Consider the following 20,708-nt stretch of genomic DNA (forward strand, 5'->3'; position numbering starts at 1 on the left):
GAGGAAAATATCCATCCATATCCTACAGGGGTATTTACTGGGGAGGGAAATATCCATCCATATCCTACAGGGGTATTTACTGGGGAGGGAAATATCCATCCATATCCTACAGGGGTATTTACTGGGGAGGGAAATAACCATCCATATCCTACAGGGGTATTTACTGGGGAGGGAAATATCCATCCATGTCCTAACGGGGTATTTACTAAACTGGGAACGGACCAGAAGGTTTTAAATATTAGTCTATTACAGCTAAATTGGGGTTTAAAATACACCTAATATTTTGTAGCGCAGACATTATGACCTTTAAATTTAGAATCTCAGTTTGAATTACTGACAATTCTTAGTTTACATTTACAGCTATAACCCTGCAAATGGGCATCCAAATAATATCGCAGCTGTAATCAGAACGAATGATAACTGACTCAGACCCCATGTTCAGCCCGTCTTGTCGTTCTAGGGAACCTGGTTCACGTTGTAAAAGCTTTAGGGTGAGTACCACCCGTTTGGACAAGGCTGTAAGTTCAGTAAACTTGTATCAAGATGAAACCCGAGCTATTCCCCAAATTCTTGCTGAGCTGTTTCCGCTCGATCACATGATCTCTTCCAAACTCTGGCTCCAGCTGCGGGAGGGGAGCTTCAGAGACACCGAAGAGGAACTGCAGCTTAATGATAACTTTTACTGGACTTTCCTGCAGTCTGATTGATTTTTAAATAAAGGTACTTAGGGCTTTATGGAGAAGATGTCAGAAGCTAAGAGTAACAGTGAGTCGAACGCTGGGAATGCCATCGTTCCTGGAATGCCCTCCAGTGAAGAAGAACGTCCGGATGAGGTGGGACAAGATTCCTTAATATTGGCTCGAGATGCTTTCTGAGATTGTTGGGGTCGTTGTCTTCCTATAACAGGGCGATGTGCTGCAGGGGGGAGGGGTTTCCTTAGGGCTGCAAATGGACCGTTATCCCCAATAACTGCTGCAAACTGTTAGCTCTAATTATTCCCCTAGTGTTAATCTGATGCAGATAGGATTGTTGGGTGGGTTTTTCTCCCTCTGCAGAAAGTGGGAATACTGTGGAAAAGCCAAATGTTCTCAGTTTTAGATTTTTTTTATTCCAGTAGACACTTATTAACTGCTTAACTTAACTAAGTTATTAGGTTTAAATAAGTCACTTAGTAAGATCTGAAGGCATTGACTGCACTGTTTTTTTGTTTTTGTTTCTGTCTTAGAAAAAATAGCTTACATCATGAGATAGAATTACATAAATTAATTAAATAATTTATGATATTAGTTCTTTTCATAAGATCACATTTGCTATTAATATTTAAATCGTCAATTGTAAATTGTATTTTAGTTAGAATTAAAGTCAAATACATTTGAAAATGGGTTTTATTATTATTATTATTATTATTAATATTTATAAAGCGCCAACATATTCCATAGCGCTGCACAATAGGTGGACTAACAGATCTGTTTTTGAAACCAAATGAGCTGAATGCACAGGAACAGAGGTGTAGAGGACCATGCTCAAATAAGCTTACATTCTAGAGGGAGTGGGGTAAAGTGACACAAGAGGTAAGGGTTAGAATGTATTTCATGTACGGTAAAAGTAGGGTGATAGAATAGTTTACAGTTTATTGGAGTTTATTGGATGGCCCAGTTGCATGAGAGGAAGCAGGGTGGGTTATCAAGGTGGGAGGAGAGAAAGCTGTTAACAGTTTAATTGATATGCTTTCCTAAAGAAATTAGTTTTTAATGATCTTTTGAAGGCACTGAAATTGGGTGAGAGTCTAACGGAGCAGGGAAGGGAGTTGCATAGGAATGGTGCAGCCCGTAAATTTATAATCATGCACAATAATGCATGTTAATGATAGCGGGGATAGAGAAAGCGACATGCGATTTACTGTAGGCAATTTGGGGTATTCTGTAGCATTATTTCAGCCCATCGAAGAGCAGAGGTTAGAAATGTGGGTGAAGGGAAAAGGGTCAGCTCATGCAATGTGTATATTCAACAAAAGTATTGGCATTAGATAAAGTTCAGCTTCCGTACCGATGAAATGTGAAATAACCTCATATTTGATTTTTGTGGCTTTCCACTATAAAAGGGCATTAAACATATTATATATTCTGTAATATACACAGGTAATTATGCAATTTCCTATTTCTTTATTGTTTTACAAAGCTGTACAAACTTTAAAGTGTTTTTACTCACTCTCTCAGTTTTAACGTACCATGGAGATTAAACAAGAAATTGCAAAAACAATTTTTTTTTTATTCAAGATCAATCATCTAATCTTCAGTCGCCAGGTAGTGACTGGGAACTGTCAGCCTGGTCATTGTTTTATGTAAGAATTCCCTGTATATCCCATCAACCATTGCTGCTCAGTAGTTCATGGGATTTTTTTAGTCCAGATGTTAGTTTTCTATTGAAAGTTGGAAAGTATACAGCACACAGTGGAACAGGCCACAATTGTGAATTGAACTTTTATGGAGAAACATGGGTGGAAGTTAACAGACAAGCTATATATATATTTAAAAAAAAAACACTCAAAATGTATTAGCAGATAAAACATGAATAAATACACTAACTGTATATAGAGAAAAATAAGTAGCAAGAGAGGTGAGAACGGACAACAGCTCAATTAGCCTGCCCTTATTTTTCTCTGATTAACTGTATATAGTTCCAAAGAGCCAGAGGCTGGTAAACATTTCCACTATTCCAGAACCAGTGAGCCTCTGAAAGTGGTGCTAGTAGTGTTGTACTATTCTACATGATGCACAATCAGCAGTAGTTCAGTAGCATCATGTACAGTTACAGGTTAAGTCTTCTAAGCGCTATTGCAAACTATGGGTTATCTTATCACCTGAACATTTGCACAGCAATTAATGTGTGTGCATGCCTTCCTAACTCACTGGAAATATGATAGTCAGCTTAGAAGTGTGCTCATGACAGGCTAGTGTGCCTCGTTTGCTGGCCATGTCTTGTAGCCTACTGAAATTGCGAGGAAACCATTTGTTTCTTCTATAGAAATAACATTTATTTTCAAAATATGGCTATTCACTGAACCTGAAATTGCAGAGAATTGCACATTCTAGACCTAAACATTGATAAATTCCTGTCCTAATGTGTAAATTCCTGTCCTAATGTGTTTTACACCCACCTCCTATAGAATGTAAGCTCGATCGAGCAGGGTCCTCTTCAACCTATTGTTCCTGTAAGTTTATTTGTAATTGTCCTATTTATAGTTAAATCCCTTCTCATAATATTGTAAAGCGCTACGGAATCTGTTGGCGCTATATAAATTGCAATAATAATAATAATAATAACAAAAATGTTATCATAAATCAGATCATTTTGTATGAGACTCAATTTATTGAGCATTTCTATAGTTATCATACAGTGGGGTACCTCTGTCAATATTACCAAGTTTAACAGTATCATTATGCATCATATTGACCTAGGAAGTATAAAAAGATTGGTCCTACCTGCAGCCTTAAGGTACTGTTGGGGTATTTCCCAATGCACTAGATGACAGCTAATCGCGGTCTGTCTGATATAGTGTGAGAATCGCCATTCTAATAACTGGCCTCAAGGCTACTCCAACTAAAAAACTGTGTATTCATAAATCATGTGATGATCCACCCCCACAAACACCAGAAAAAAATCATGCTCAAACGTACCTTTTTTCAGTGCTGAGGCCAAGTTCTTTCTCTACCCAATCAAAGGTAAGGGCATGTAAGGGAGTGGGAATACTGTGATTGTCTGGCACCAGCGCCAGTAAGATGCCAGTTTTGCACAGAATTGACATTATTGGCTAATGGCGCTGCTGGTGGTGGAGGTACACCTATGGCAGTAAAACAGTTAAAACGGTGCACAAATAGACTCTAGGCACCAAGACAACTTCAAATCACTGAAGTGGTCATGGTGTTTGGAGTAACTTGGAGCAAATTGCCAAGAATGAAATGTGAATTCCACATTTTAGGCTGAATAGTGAACAAAAGTATTTTCATGTTGTATTATTTTTTCCTAGTATTTGTAATTCAGTTTGAATTCCAGGCAGTTGGAAGTTTAATGAGTAACACTCAAAGATTGCTGACTTTGACAGTTGGGGGTATAGCAGCCGGCAACGAGGAATTTTACTAATGTTATTTCAAACGTCTTTTCCTCTTCTTTCCTCTCCTGCCATGTGATATCTTCTTCCTGCTCTTTTAGCAATGTGCACACTCTGCATGAATTGGGATACTAAGGATTTTCCACTGAACAAAGCAAATGTGTCTGTGGACCATTAGTTTGCAGATTGCTTGATGTGTCTAGTAATAGAAATAAAAAAACAAAACAAAAACAAAAACAAACCAAAAACACAACTTTCAATGTGCATAATGTTATCCAGGACATACTTGAAAATGAGAAAAATTTCAATGTATCCTTCCTGGTAAAATATTATTTAAATAAATCTGGGCTTGATGTGATGTGGACTGTGCTGCAGCGATAACTTGGCCTTAGCGTGGGATCTGTGTTAAATTTATTCATTCATTTCTTTTTTTTCTTTTTATAAATGGGTTAAAAATGGGTCTGTGCCAGCAAGGTTACTCCAACAAAAAAACAGGGTTTTATTATTACACAGTTTTTTTGTTTTTGTTTTTGTGGGAGCAACCCTTTAATAACTACTTGATTAATGCAGGGTTTAACCCCTTAAGGACACATGACATGTGTGACATGTCATGATTCCCTTTTATTCCAGAAGTTTGGTCCTTAAGGGGTTAAATATACTAAGCTACTACCCGACACACAATAGGATGTCATTGCTGCATTGAGTGACATTGAGTTTCAGTGCAGGAGTGTATTTGTATAGAGTATCAGCGAGTGTCAATGAAAGGGTCTATTTATGTGTGAATGCAAGTTTGTAGTTTTGTCAATGTGTGTATGTGTGTGTGTATGACTGTAGAAGTGTATTTGTGTGTAGTGTCAGTGTGGGTGTATCTATATCACCGGAGATTTTTTATCCTTTACTCACAAGTAAGGGGTGAAGAAATGAGTTGGGGCATTTATTACCCCCTTAGGCTGGGTGGAGAAAAAAGGGAAGATACTCTCACCCACTGTTTATTTGTAGTTCTTGAGGAATACATATTTTTTATGTTCTAACAATCTGATGTCTATATCTAATTATATTATTTGCAAAATGTAACATTCCTGAAAGACATATAGTAGAAGACTTATTCTAGAAGAGAGTTCTGTGATTCTTCACCCCAGTAAATGCTGTTGTATTTAGTGCTGTGATTAGTGTTGCAAAGGTAAGTAAAAAGTAAACTTACCTCTGTGGCACTTCAGAGTGGGAGAGCAGGCCTCTAACTCCCAACAGCCCCAGTCAATAGAAGCCAGCCTGCTGCTCCCAAAAGGTAGGAAACTGAAGGGTGGCTAAAATTTTAACCCGTATGTGTGTCTTTGGTAATTTTTCTATGTCTGTGAGTCTGTATGTGTGACTTTGTGTGTCTGTATATCTGTATATATGTGTTTGTGCCATTGTTTGTACTTATGTGTCTGTCCATCTGTATGTGTCGGTTTGTGAACCTGTATGTGTGTCAGTGTGTGTATCTGTGTATCTATATGTGTGTCAGTGTGTGTATCTGTATGTCTTTTTATGTGTGTGTTTGTAATTGTAATTGTCTGTGTATTTGCATATGTGTCAGTGTTTGTATCTGTGTGTCTGTATATTTGTCAGTTTGTGTATCAGTATGTTTGTATATCTGTGCCTGTGTCATTATTTGTATCTGTATATCTGTCTATCTGTATGTGTGTTAGTTTGTGTACCTGTATGTGTGTCAGTGTTTGTATTTGTGTGTCTTTGTATTATCATGTGTGTCAGTGTGTGTATCTGTGTATCTATATATGTGTCATTGTTTGTTTCTGTGTGTCTGTGCATCTGCGTCAATGTTTGTACCTGTGTGTCAGTGCATCTATATATGTGTCAGTGTTTGTATCTGTGTGTGACAGTGCATGTGTATATGTGCATACATCTCAGCATTCAAACGCCAACACTAGACACAAATGCATCCCTGCATTCAAATGTCAAAACTGCATACAAACGCACCTCTGTATTGAAAAACACCTACATTATATATAAACACACCACTGCATCAAAAACCAAGACTACGTGAAAATCCATTCCTGCATTCAAGAGCCAACACTACATACAAACACACCACTACATTCACTGATACATTTTTCATAATAAAAACATACTTACATTCAAAAACACAAATGCTGTTCAGAGTTACAACTCTGGAAGCATGTGACAATGGTAGATTCCCTAGCTGGCAAAGCATTGTGGGAGTTGTACGACACACTGGGATCTACATAATGTCCATCTTTGCAATACGGGGGCCCAAAAAGTTCTTGCACCAGGGCCCTCTCTACGCTAGTTCCTCCACTGGCTGCATTCATCATCATAGAAACAATTTCCCACAGTGTGTGGTTTGCTGTAGAAGCACTGCATCCCCCAGTGTAGCAGAGACCCACTACCCAGGAGTTTTATGGAGTTTAAATAGGTCATGCAATAATTATACATGAGCCCCTTTTGATAATCTAGAGATTTTGACAGATTTTGCAGTTGGTACACCAACCAACTAAATGATTTTACCAGCTTGTCACTGCCTGAATTCAACACTGTTTTAATGGAACTTTGTTTAACTACCTACATGTTTCTTGTATTAATTAGGATCTTCTCCTTGCTGCTGCCTATGTTTATGATGCTCAATATAACAGAAACATTCCGTTTGAAACCTCTCCTCAAGCAGTCAGGTGAGGTATTGTAAATGTATACAATATGTGGTAAATATATCCAATATATGGATAAAGCTTTCTTTTTATATGCATGCTGCTATATAACTAATAACATAATAATAATAATAGTAATTCTGCTTTGTAAAGGCCACTTTGTGAGCAGAGATAATGTTTTACCAAATATTTGGTTGTACAGGAAGCAATAAAAAAACAATATAAAATACAAACAGTGACAAAAACTGTTAGGCATTGCAATCAAATTGTTAGTGCAGAATGTATGTAGCTGATATAATAGTGCTTCCCCAACTAAACTATAATAGTGCTTCCCCAACTGATATAATAGTGCTTCCCCACTAAAAATAAAATACGTATTACAAAAAAAAAATATCATATAAACAAAATATATATGTATACAATATATACAGTGTAAATAGTGAAAAACACATAAAATGTGGAGAAATACTTAATTTAAGGTAGTGTTCAAATGAAGGTTAAAGTACAATACAATGTCTCTAAAAAAAATACAAAAAGTAACATAGTGCAAACTGCATAAAACATAAAATAAGGGGGTGAGAGATGGAGTCAAACCCATATGACTCAGAGCCGTACCAGGCTCTGTGTAAAAGGTTTCAAGGCTTCAAGGCTGCAAGATTCCAAGTTGTTCCAGAAGAGGGATATTTATTAAAACAATATAGAATACACATGTAAAAGAGCAAGAACATAATACAATAATTGGGTGCTTTGTCAATATAAAGCAGTGTCTATATTATTATGGCAAGTCCATGAGGATCAGTTCACCACTGGCGTCCAATCCAGATAGTACAATCAAGTTCAGTAATGGTAATAAGCAGCAAACTTGTTTCGACCGACAGTCTTCTTCAAGTGCTGACTGTTCCTTGCTGGTCTTCCGATTTAAATACTCCATGTGGAGTGCCCAGATATCCATGGGGCATTTAAATCAGTAGACAAGCAAGGAACAGTCGAAACGCATTTGCTGCTTCTTACCATTATTGTACTTGATTCTACTATCTGCTATGTGGATACTGGCAGAATACTATTATCTATTAAGTCTCAGACTAGTAAGTGTGTCCATTTTTATTATTTTGAGTTTGATGAGCAGTGGCTTAATATCCTGTGTGTTAAAATAGGTAACACGTCATCTTATTACTTCAAAGGTTATTTAGGTAAATTCCAGAAAAAAAATCTGTGCAGATTTACTTTCAGATTCTGGTAAATGGAAAAAAGTAACATAATTTTGCATCTCTGCAAGCAATAAGCATGATAATTACAAAAAAAAATATCTTATATATCTTAGCTCTTAGATCGAGCTAACTTTTTGAGCTATGCTATTGCTAATTTAGTCTCCTCTTTTTTTTTATAAATTGAGGCTCTGTTTCTCTGTATGAATATGCTTATCAATGTTCTTAATAAGTATGAATATGCTTATCAATGTTCTTAATAAAAGAATGATTGCCAAAAAAACAAAAATATGTTTGGGTCGTTGTCGGAATAAAAATCAGTCAATCAAAATCAGTCAGTCAAAAAAAGAGAAATGGCTTCACAGTCCATAACTCAGCATTTGTCAATATAATTCTCTGACAGTCTTTATGAATAACAGTTCAATAAAATATAAGGGTCAATGTTGAAACTACTAATAAACTTCCTGCAGTTACTGGAGTCGTGTGGAATATAGTGTGGATTTTTGTGGGTTGTTTTTTTTGTATATGTATATGTTTGATATGTAAATAGTATTTTTTTTATTTTTGCTATATTATATAGTTATGTTTTATGGTTTTCTTCTTGTACTGTGTGTCACGAACACACCCTACTTTAAGAGTGTGCATGACGTAGTTGTGGTGGTGAAGGGGTTAAAGTTCACTATTTGTCTGCACTAGACCGTAAATAATGATAAAATCCCACTTAACACCACCCACACTTAAGCATAATAATATAAATATTACTATGTTAACGCTGCCACCACCAAGACAATTTATAAATGAGGTGCCTTCATCCCCCAGGTAAATCAATAACAAAAACCCACTAAATGTAACTTAGCACAATATCTATGTAATTGCAAAATACTAACTAGTCTCTTCAGGTACGTGATTCTTTACCAGACAAAGGCAGAACTTAATAAAGAAATATTTATTATGAACAAAAAATAGTCACAGTGCATACAAAAATATAGATGACAATCAAAATTATTTACACCAACAGATAAAAACAAAAGGGATAAAATAAGACAAAGTCTTAATCACTTACTCAGCTCTTCAAAGTAAATACTTCTACCCTAGGGGGTCTCTGGTAGGAAAGATGGTGACTCACTTAGAATTAGATTCTGACCCCTCAATCAAGTACAAGGCATAGTTCAGTATCATATACCCTGTGGATTACCACGCCTCACCCAGAGGTGGAGTTAAGGCGTATCTATAGAGACACTAAATGACCATCCCCTTGTGTCCAGACCCACATCAATCCAAATGGAAACATTTGGTTATATCTGCTCTTATGTACCTGTTACAGAAATAATAATTGCATCTACGAATTTGTTATTATTTTTCCATTCCATAGATATGTCACACACCTTACTTGCAACCCAATATAGCAGACATCACAATCCCTTCCCCTATGGTTAAGTTATGCCAAACATGTTTGGGCTTGTTTAGAAGATGGTGCTTGTCACATTCCAAATATAACAAAAAGGAGGCTTAATTATTATTCTGTGGGTAAATATTAATGTTTTTTTCTTGTGGGTTTGTCACTGGATCAACACTAATGGCCATTAACATATCAAAGAGATTGACCCATGAATTAAGAAGTACAGGCCATATGGCTGAATCCAGACATTCAGGCTTTTCAAGTGTAGAATCTCACACCTTGCAGAGCCTTTGATTAATCACAGGATACATCTTTTTCTTTTCACATTCCTATGCAAGTTACATTACCCCTTCTGTCATCTGACCTCTGTGGGGGTCTCAGCTTCAAAGATAATATTCCATAGTGCAATAATGAGTTATGCACCCTTGCCGTGACACTGTGAACCTACGAATGCTCCAAGCACCATAACCATTATAGCATGCTGTAGTGGTTTTGGTGCTAAGAGTTCCCTGAAACCCCCCACGGTAAGTAGTCAAGATGTTTTAGAGCCGTAAGCTCTACTTCAGCTTCAGTGAGAGCCTTAGCTAAGCTCAGCAATGCAGGGCTTGGCTCATTGGCTGAGAGCAAACAGCTAACACCAATGAGCAGGTCCTGCACTGCAGAACATAGCTTCAGACTGAAAGGTAGCTCTTAGACTGGAGTTTCTGGCTCACTTATTTGCTGAGAGGAGGTGGATTCTAGAACAGTTTAACTGATTTCAATGGGGCAGTGACAGTGCACTACTGTCACCATAACCACTACAGCACAGTTAGAAGTTTCTTTTTTTACAATTTTTTCAATTTTGTTTTATTTTGGTTATTTTTGTAAAGTTTTACAAGTTTTCATAATTACAATATAGCATGTAGGTATGATGGAGTAACAGAACATATGGATGACATGTCACTTAAAGTAAACAAGTGGATAATGTCACATTTGAATTAGACTGGGATCTATCACAACCATAGAGGACGCATAGGTGGGGTATAATGGCATAATGGCATCTCATCAGAAGCTGTATTTTCAGTCGGTTGTGAGGCCGTGTCGGTCTATGCGCAGATTGAAATTCTTGGATAATGTGGTGCATATTAAAGGCCATCGTTATACATATTCTGTATAGCTGTATCAAGTCACACTCCATTTCTGTTGTGTATTGCGTGTCTCTGACACTGAAGTGAGCTACTCTAAAATTGCGGGACCCATGTTCATTTGGGTGTGAGTAGGTGTTTGTAGCCCATGGTGTGAGAGAGTAGTTAAGCTTTTAAATCGAGAGAGCGTGGGTGTCGAGTATCGTGAACCATGTGACACGTAGAGTTCAATGTATACACTTTATGATTTGCTTTTTAATCAAGTATAAATTTATAATATTTTAAATGTATATGTTAAATATAGCCATATTTTTATATGGACTGAATACATGTATGATCTACTGGCTACCTATATAATACATTTAGAGGAAGCTTAAATGCTTTGCTATAGGTGGATCAGCAGTATTTTTGCGTTTGTTTAAAAAATCCACAATATATTCCTGTTCTTGTCCCTAAGAAGAGTTGCCATCTGTTCATGACTACACTTTGTTATGGTAACAATTTGTTTCACTCTGTTTTAATGATATAACTTTTTTGTTTTTTTAGACTTTATTACTTTTACAACCACTGGGCTATGCAGGTAGCCACCTATTTCTTCATTCTGGTTGATCTGTCACTGGCATTATTTGAGGACCCAGCTGCTTACCCATTACCATTTCTGGTTAGTATGGTAACATTTATTACAGACTGCGTTAGAACACTCTGTTTGTGGAATGCATTGAGACTTAGCATGCTATCACTAAGTACCTATTATAAAATGGGCCAGTGTGGAATGATTCTGTTTGATCTCCTAGTACGTAACAAGGACAATATATTGCTGTAAATGCAATGCAGCAACAAAGCTGCAAGCCTAGATTTATAAAAAGAAAGGTTAATTTGGCTAACCATAACAAAGCGATATAAGAGAAACAATCCAATAGACACATATTTTTTTATCTACCTGTCTAGCCAACCAGATATATTTTAGCTGCATTAAGCACCACCATGTTGTTGAACATGACTGCATTCCAAGATCAAAGGAGATCAAGTGGAAATGCTTTCTTTATCACAAACGAGAATACTTACATTTGTCAGAGTGCAGGGACAGGATCTATGCATCAAAACCACTACATTGACATGGAATGGTCCTTGGTGATTAGTGTCCCTTTAATTACGGTGGAAGACGCATAGCAAAAGTTCCTAAACAATCTGAAATTTGGAAAACGCACAGTCATGGAGCATAGCTTGCTTGGAGAAGTAGGTGCCAGGCCAGCTTTCTTTATGTGTAAAAGTTAGGTTGTACTAGGGAACAACTTTTTTCAGCTACAAACTTACATACTTCACTTTCAGGGTTATTCACTAAAATGAGAATTCAAATTCGAGTAGCCAAACTGGAGACATTCTCTAAGTCATCTATGCTTCCAGATTGGCTACTATGGTCACTTTAAATTCACATTGAATTCTCACTTTACTGAATAACCGTTTGTCTTTCTGTGGAGTTGCACACTAGGCCCCCTAGAGGTACTTTATGAGAATACAAGTAGATTAATATTAGAGAGAAACTTATATCATCACCTCACGTGTCTGTGGATTAATAGCTATAGTTTTGAGTTATAAGATAGTACTTTGACAAAATGATCAGTTTCATATGAACAAACCTTACTGTGAATGTTAGGCAATTGTTTGACTGTTTTAAAGAAATGTGGCTTCAAGGATGGAATAAACGCTGAGGTTTAGCTAGACAATTTGTTATGCCACATTTTGCAAGTAGGTTTTCTGAAAACTGTCACCCATGTTTAAATCCCCTTATCTCATTCATAAGCTATAGGTGATACAGACCCTACTTTTTAATTTGTGTGTATGAACAATTGTTTTGCTAGGTGAATGACTAGTTACGTATTGATGTGTATGGGAAAGCAGTAAAGTATACTAGATGGGGGTGTATGGCTTCCTTAAAACATTGTTGCTTGTCGATACTTGGGGTCAATCAGAAAATATCACAATTTAATTTTTTTGTAATAATTTACAATTTATTACTTGTAACCATTGCAATCTATGGTCAAGCTACACTAATTTTATAACATGACAGGAGGCTTCGTATTTGCTTTAGTCTCTCTTTACTAGAACTCCACAGCAGCACAGAAAAAACAACCAATCAGAAAAAAGTTAGGTACTATAAAACTCCCCTCCCCATGCATCATTCCCTCTTTCTTTGCTGCTCCGCACCAGTACAGGTCAGAGTACCTCTGCCTCCTGCTTATAGTGGGTGGCTTTGGGTTGTATTATGACTTATTGGGATTTATTTTGATATCTCAGTATATTTTTCTTATTTGTTATTTGTACCTTTTATCTAGTATCTTGTGTTCTGTACTCCTATATTTTTTGGTTATATTTTGTGTTACTTTTGCTTACACATTCTTACTACTGGCCTTGCATTTGCTTCCCCTGTCTTCTTAGGGATTCCTTCCCTTTCAGGGGGTAGTTTTAGGGAAGTCTTGGTTTTTTTTCGCTGTTTCGCCATGCCTTTCTCCCCCCCGCTCCCTCCCTGCCCTCTCTCATTGCCCGCCATTTTCCGCGGGCTGCCTGCGCGGTATAGGGGTTTCAGGAGACTAGCCTCTGGCTGCCTCCTGATTTCCCGACTCCCTAGTTTCATACCGGCAACCGAGGTACTCGCGGTCGGACGCGAGTACCCGGCGGCCGCTCCGCTCACCCTCGTGGCCGCCCCGTCCGCCACGTGGTCGACCGCCGCGCTCAACTTCTTCACAGAGCCGCAGGCGGCCGACCGGGTGGAGGAGAACGCACTTACTCGCGACCCCTCCTCCGCCCACGGTGGTCGGATCGCGGCTATTGTTGCCCTGTTTTTTCCCCGGCGGATTGCCTTCAGTTTTGCCGGAAGGCAATGTACTATCCCTTTTCCTATGTGCTATTTATTTACAGCTTGTACCCCACAGCTTCTGTGTGTGTTGGGGCATTTTTCATGTCGGATATATAGTAGTCTGAGCCTTTTAGTGGAATATATTGCTTATCTGCTGTGAATTTTATTGGCACAGATTCTGTTTTGCTGTGGTTTTTCACTGACTATGTGTATCACATTATTAGTTTTCCCACAGTGTACATCACATAGACTGTGTATAACACATATTAGTTTTACTGACAGTATATACACATATTAGTTTTACTGACGGTGTATAACACATATTAGTTTTACTGACAGTGTATAACACATATTAGTTTTACTGTCAGTGTATAACACATATTAGTTTTACTGACAGTGTGTAACACATATTAGTCTTCTGACAGTCTATAGCACATATTAGTTTTACTGACGGTGTATATCACATATTTGTTTTACTGACAGTGTACATGACATGTTGGTTTGCTTTGCTGACTGTGATACCACAGATTCTGTGAGTTTTTTACCGACAGTGTGTATCGTGGTTTACTGTGGGTTTTTGTTGTCAGTGTATATCACAGATTGCTGCGTGCTTCTGTTGACTGTGTATATCGCAGGTTGATGTGAGTTTTGCTGACAGTGTATGTCACAGATCGCTGTGAGTTTTTTACTGTCAGTGTATATTAACAGGTTTTGTGAGTGCCTGATGGGATATATTGCAGGTTATTGTGAGTAACAGGTATATTGAACTCTGTTACACAGACTCTGTACAGGGTGTTTACAGTGCCAGTTAGCTCTAGGATTCATCTCCTTCTCAGTATATATATTTTTTCTGTCCAGCTGGAGATCTCTTGAGACTACTCTGGTATGATTTCTCTGTCCATGGCATATATTTCTCACTACAGCCCTGGCTCTGACTCAAACTAGTACGGGAGACCAGTCTACGCTGATGCCATACATTTTTATCAGACCCCCGGGGGAATTCATTGGGTTGGCTATCGTTGGCCCTACTCCTGGAAGTGCCCATGGTTACAATACCCTTCAGGTGGTATGATGAGGGTAATCTATTATATGATTAGGATTTTCCAACGGATCTGTGTGAACATGGGCATACCAATTCACAGTTTAAGGAGAGTATTGCTCAGTGTATCTTACATTCATGGACATGATAGCCTCTGGAACAACTTCCACTTATACCCAATACAGACTGAATACCACTATTTGCCTGCTGGGCATCTAGGGACTGCCAGTCCCGGTTCAGGTTTATTCACACGGCATTACACTGCCTAATGGGTTGGAGTCTAGAGATCCTATGTCGGGATGCTCTCAGAATCTGCTATTCTTAGGGACCTCCACTGGAACTAGGAGGTCCCCATTACTCATTCGATACCCATTGTAACGCGCTACGGAATCGGAGGGCGCTATTTTGAATAACATGTTATCGTAATATAACAATAATACACAACCAGGATCGGCCTGCTACGTCTGTGCCCATAAGAACGGCCTGCTATGTCTGTGCCCATAAGAACGGCCTGCTATGTCTGTGCCCATAAGAATGGCCTGCTATGTCTGTGCCCATAAGAATGGCCTGCTATGTCTGTGCCCATAAGACCGGCCTGCTATGTCTGTGCCCATAAGAACGGCCTGCTATGTCTAAGCCCATAAGAACGGCCTGCTATTGTCTGTGCCCATAAGAACGGCCTGCTATTGTCTGTGCCCATAAGAACGGCCTGCTATTGTCTGTGCCCATAAGAACGGCCTGCTATTGTCTGTGCCCATAAGAACGGCCTGCTATTGTCTGTGCCCATAAGAATGGCCTGCTATTGTCTGTGCCCATAAGAACGGCCTGCTATTGTCTGTGCCCATAAGAACGGCCTGCTGTTGTCTGTGCCCATAAGAACGGCCTGCTATTGTCTGTGCCCATAAGAACGGCCTGCTATTGTCTGTGCCCATAAGAACGGCCTGCTATTGTCTGTGCCCATAAGAACGGCCTGCTATTGTCTGTGCCCATAAGAACGGCCTGCTATCGTCTGTGCCCATAAAACCGGCCTGCTATGTCTGTGGCCATAGATCGGCCTGCTATGTCTGTGCCCATAAGTACGACCTGCTATGTAAGTACGGCCGGCTATGTCTGTGCCTATTAAGAATGTCGGTACCTATTAAGACGGCCTGTTATGTCTGGGTGCCGAACCCCTGCTAGGCCGCAGGCCTGGGGGAATATCACTGGGGAAATGCCGGTGCCCACCAGTGACATGGAAATAGGCAGGTGTCCAGACAGGCACCTTTGCCAATCTATCCAAGAGGAAACCAGTATACGGCCATCTGAATATGGTGGGTAGGGTGAAGGCCCTGAACCTCATGCCTGAAGGACAGGGTTTTTTATAAGGACCCCGGTCATACATCTCCAAGGAAGACTTCGCACAGGCAAGGATCGGTGCTCAGACACCTAAGGAGAACGCGGTGTTTTTTTCCTTGTCTTTACATCTACCTCCGTATCTGCTCCCCGGTATCCTTAGAGGTATCGGTAGTTACTTCCCACGTTAGGTTAGCTCCTGGCTCGGTTCAGTGGGGCTTACCTTCCGGCCTGCTATTTCCCTTCTATCTGTTCTAGAATTTCGGTATTTTTCTCTTATCTACGTTAATTTTTCGTTTTCGTAACTTCCTTTTCCTTTCGCTCGGGTCGTCGAGAGGCCTGACTCGACCTCCCCCGACCTCCCGGGCGCTTGTGGATTGCGGAGAACGTCTCCAGCTTTCCTCCGGCTACCAACGGTCGTCCTGGACCCCGCGCGCGCGCACGGGATCCGGGCGGACAGTTGGTAGTTTTTCTTTTCCATTGTTGTTTTCTTCCGTGGATTGCCATCAGCCTTATACTGATATTGATATTGGGTGTACCCTGCAATTGGTCACCCTGAGTCTCTAGGGACTCTAGTTTGGACCACAGGAGGGTGCGGCCCTCCATCATCCCGATTCAAGAATACTTTATTTTCAGGAACAGAGAGCGAACCCTCTCAGATACAGGACGGACACTGATTTGTTATTGAGGGACTCAGCCCTCCCTCAACCTCGGCCGAATACTGGGCTGGATACAGAGTACATGTTTGGAGGACACGTTCTCATAGAAGGAACCGATCACGGATGTAAACCCTACTGTTTTGGTTGTTAACAGGCGCGACCCGCTCAGGCTATCGGCCGGACGCTATCACGTTAGTCGATCACATTAGATGAGAACGCGGCTCTCTCATACACTCGTCACTCTGCAGGGCCGGCCATTCGCTCACCACACAGGCTTGTACCTGTGCAAGACATCGGTGACTACATAGAGGGGCGTCCCTCCTACATTCAATTTGATCTGACACCCGTACTACTGATTTCGTTATAGGGGACTGCCTAGTCATACCAGTCATAAACTTTAGTCTGGATCCCTCTATTCTATCTCCTGTGAGGGCTCTACTGGGTCCGGATCACTTAGGTACACACGCTACTGGAGATAGTACGGCTAACGGATGGCCTCAGGTATTACGAGAGTGCAGGTGTTTGGTTTTTCTACACCTTATAAATCGGAAATCTGCTTTCTGTTTTGGATATCCAGACTATTGCGGACCAACCGCACAGACCGTTTCTCCCATATCAAGATAACAGGAGCTACGGAAACCTTCATGGAGCGAAAGGACACTGCCTTGCTCGAGTACCAAGATTAAGGAAGGCCAGTTATCCGGTCTCTGGGTAACCGTGCACATGGTTCACATGGTACGATCGGACATCCCGGTTGGCTTGAGTTCCCTGCTCATTACGATCTTGGGAGGAGGGGGCAGGACGGCCCTGTCTCCTCGGAACGCATACCTGGTGAACAGGATTCGGAGTTGGTGGGTCCTCCGTCTATTAGCTATTTACCCCTCGCGGGAGCCATTCTGCTTTTTCGATTCACGCTAACCTACTCTTCAACTACCGTCGAGGAGACCTACGAGACCTTGTGAGAGTACCTGGGGTACCCCGACTCCTACACAGACACCTTTCACTCTTAGGCGAGGACATACCTGGATGGAAATCTGCACTCCGGTTTGCACTCTCCATCCCTTTGAAGATTTCTGGGATTCACTATTCCAGAAAATAGTCGACCACTGTTCCTCCACACGAGTTCAGTTCGGAACCATGACTGGACGTCCTTTTGGAATCTTTTCTCTACAGAGTCCGAGGATTACACAGTCCATTTGGAATGTCGGAATCACTTAGGATACGGCTAGTTGACAACACTCTCGCAGGCACTACAGATTTATCCTCGGATGAGACATCTCACCAGGTAGACCAGGAGAGAACGAAGGATCATACTCGGTTATATTGCGTCTTGGTGGCAGTTTCTTCTCGCGGCCTTGCATCCGCAAAAGGCCTTCGTTATTTTACAACTACAGGAAAATAGCTGATAGGTCAGTTTGCAAGCTCAGGTCCCAACCGCTAGGAAGCGGGTGACAACACCAAGTTTGTTGGATCTATCAGCAGATGGTGTTTTTTCTGTGTTTTGAGATGCTTCATCGGCTGACATCTTCATTGATTCGTCTACTGTCGTTTTTTCGCAGTTGGTAAGTACAATTAGGATTACTCTGCTATCTCCTGGAATAGGTACCAGCGACACAACCAGCGTTGGATTGGTGATCTGAGCGTTGAAACAGCAAATACGAAGCCTCCTGTCATGTTATAAAATTGTAGATTATGCTAGCTTTAGTGTACCTATAATCTTAATTTTATTAATGACAGGAGGCGAGTATTTCCCACCCATTTTTATCCCTCCCTTGTTCTATGTTTATAGTTTGGTTTAATCAGGTACGTATGCAACTCTGCTTGTTGTCTCTGCTACCTGTTGCATGCTCTTATGTCTTTTCTTTCATAAGTAGGGTTGGGATATCTTCGTTTTAAGGTAATTTTGGTTGCTATATTGGGTGCACACATGTTTATTCAGAGTGCCTTTCATTGGATAATCAACCTGTCGATTCTGTTTTTTCTCTCGTTTCAGTTTACAGTCCATCACTATCTGGTTTGGCAGTTCTTCTCGGGTGGTGGACATCGTTGTATTCATCGTATCTAGGACTTCGTTTCTTCCCCATTATGTTTTCTGCCTTTTATTCTGTTTTGTCGCAGCTTGAAAGAGGAAATGATGCATGGGGAGGGGAGTTTTATAGTACCTAACTTTTTTCTGATTGGTTGTTTTTTCTGTGCTGCTGTGGAGTTCTAGTAAAGAGAGACTAAAGCAAATACTCGCCTCCTGTCATTAATAAAATTAAGATTATAGGTACACTAAAGCTAGCATAATCTACAATTGTTGTAGCAGGTTTAGTGTTAGCCGTTCAGTAGCTGGGAAACGACTTACCGTTATTTAATTAGACTTTTTGAGCTGGTATACTTAGAGGGTTAATCCAAGCACCACGACCACTTCATTGTTTTCAAGTGGTCGCGGTGCTTGGAATCTGTATGAAATATTTTATATCGATGCCAGAGCTGTAAATCCACTTCCGACAGAGTCATTAGCCAGTCTTGAACAAGAGTTCTGGGCTGGTTAATGTAAATTTTTTGTTTATTCCTTGCTTATCTGACACTCTCAGCCAATGAATGACCAGGTGATCAGAATCTGTCTTCTGGAGCTCTGTAGAAGCCAGATGTGTGTCTCTCGGCATTTCAGGAGGCATTAAAGCATGTGCACTAAGTTCCTTATAAGAATTAAGTAGTAAGACTTCAGGGGAATGATCTATACACCAAAACCTTTATCAATCAGCTAAAGGTGTTTTGGTGTTTACAGTGTCCCTTTAATTATTTTACATCTACGATTAATGATTATGTTAATGACTGCAATTAATAAAAATTTTACGAAACTTTTAAAGAATTTTGCTTTTATTTCCAGGTGACCGCACTAGTTGAGGTTATGTGCCTTGTAGCTTTTTTTAGTCGCTTGGTGCATTTTAGTAGAGTTACCCCTCGCAATCTGTTCTGGAAGGATACAAAAAACATATGTGTAATGGTCACAATAATGGTAAGTTCTTATTGTCAAATATTTTACAGTTAATGTCTAATATACAGGAAGCATTTTTTTTATTACTTGTACATTTTTATTCTCTGCAATTGCTTATTTGGTTAATAAATCAGCTTCTGTATCTCTAGTACCTATTTGTTCCTCACAGTTTAAGGTCTGATATCCTGCAGGGTCAGTTCAGCCTCTCATTACTCAGTTGTTCTCTGTAAAATATAGACTTGTGCACAGTGGAAAAAATCTGTTTAAACCAAACCTTATTCCGAAAATACGTATATTTTTTGGGGTACGGCTGAATTTCTGATAGACGTATTTTCCGCCGTTTGGTTTACAGATCAAATGAGGAAAGCTAATCATTAGAGGAAAAAAGAGGAGAAGCGGTAGTTAAATCTATATTTATATAGTGATATTCTATATATATATTAAATATATAATATATAAATATAGATTTTTTTTTTACTACTCATTTTTTTCCCTATAGGTCACTTTTCACTTGATCCAAGAGTGAAATCAACATTTAGCGGCTGTCCCCTAGCAATCTTTCAATCACCTCTTATTATTGCATCACGGTGGAATTTCAAATTCGGAATCAAACAAACTTGCTCGCCCATTACACAATTTGTTTGGTTCGTGTTTCGGCTACATTTCAACTCAGAGTTTGGGAATTTGTACAATCACCTGATCACCCAAATTCTAATGAATTTCAGTTAGTAACTAGACGAACTGCAAGTCCAGTAAGGTTATTTAATATCATTATTATGACTGCATAGTGTACAATGTCAATTCCTTTAGAACATTAAAGGGACACTATAGTCACCTGAACAACTTTAGCTTAATGAAGCAGTTTTGGTGTATAGAACATGTCCCTGCAGCCTCACTGCTCAATCCTCTGCCATTTAGGAGTTAAATCCCTTTGTTTATGAACCCTAGTCACACCTCCCTGCATGTGACTTGCACAGCCTTCCATAAACACTTCCTGTAAACAGAGCCCTATTTAGGCTTTCTTTATTGCAAGTTCTGTTTATTAAGATTTTCTTATCCCCTGCTATGTTAATAGCTTGCTGGACCCTGCAAGAGCCTCCTGTATGTGATTCAAGTTCAATTTAGAGATTGAGATACAATTATTTAAGGTAAATTGCATCTGTTTGAAAGTGAAACCAGTTGTTTTTTTTCATGCAGGCTCTGTCAATCATAGCCAGGGGAGGTGTGGCTAGGGCTGCATAAACAGAAACAAAGTGATTTAACTCCTAAATGACAGTGAATTAAGCAGTGAAATTGCAGGGGGATGATCTATACACTAAAACTGCTTTCTTTAGCTAAAGTA

General features: G+C 39.7%; 1 protein-coding gene across 1 annotated transcript in view; it reads left to right on the top strand.

The window, feature by feature from the left end:
- Positions 1-569: 569 nt before the first annotated feature.
- LOC134587353 (two pore calcium channel protein 1-like) overlaps positions 570-20,708 on the top strand; it is a 55,706-nt gene continuing 35,567 nt past the window's right edge. Inside the window, exons 1-4 of the mRNA XM_063443665.1 lie at positions 570-833; positions 6,713-6,795; positions 11,046-11,160; positions 19,259-19,387. Coding sequence (XP_063299735.1) covers positions 735-833; positions 6,713-6,795; positions 11,046-11,160; positions 19,259-19,387 — 426 coding nt within the window. The 5' untranslated portion in view covers positions 570-734. The remainder of the gene's footprint in view (positions 834-6,712; positions 6,796-11,045; positions 11,161-19,258; positions 19,388-20,708) is intronic.

The sequence above is a fragment of the Pelobates fuscus genome, chromosome 2 (assembly GCF_036172605.1).
Source record: "Pelobates fuscus isolate aPelFus1 chromosome 2, aPelFus1.pri, whole genome shotgun sequence".
Classification (NCBI taxonomy): domain Eukaryota; kingdom Metazoa; phylum Chordata; class Amphibia; order Anura; family Pelobatidae; genus Pelobates; species Pelobates fuscus.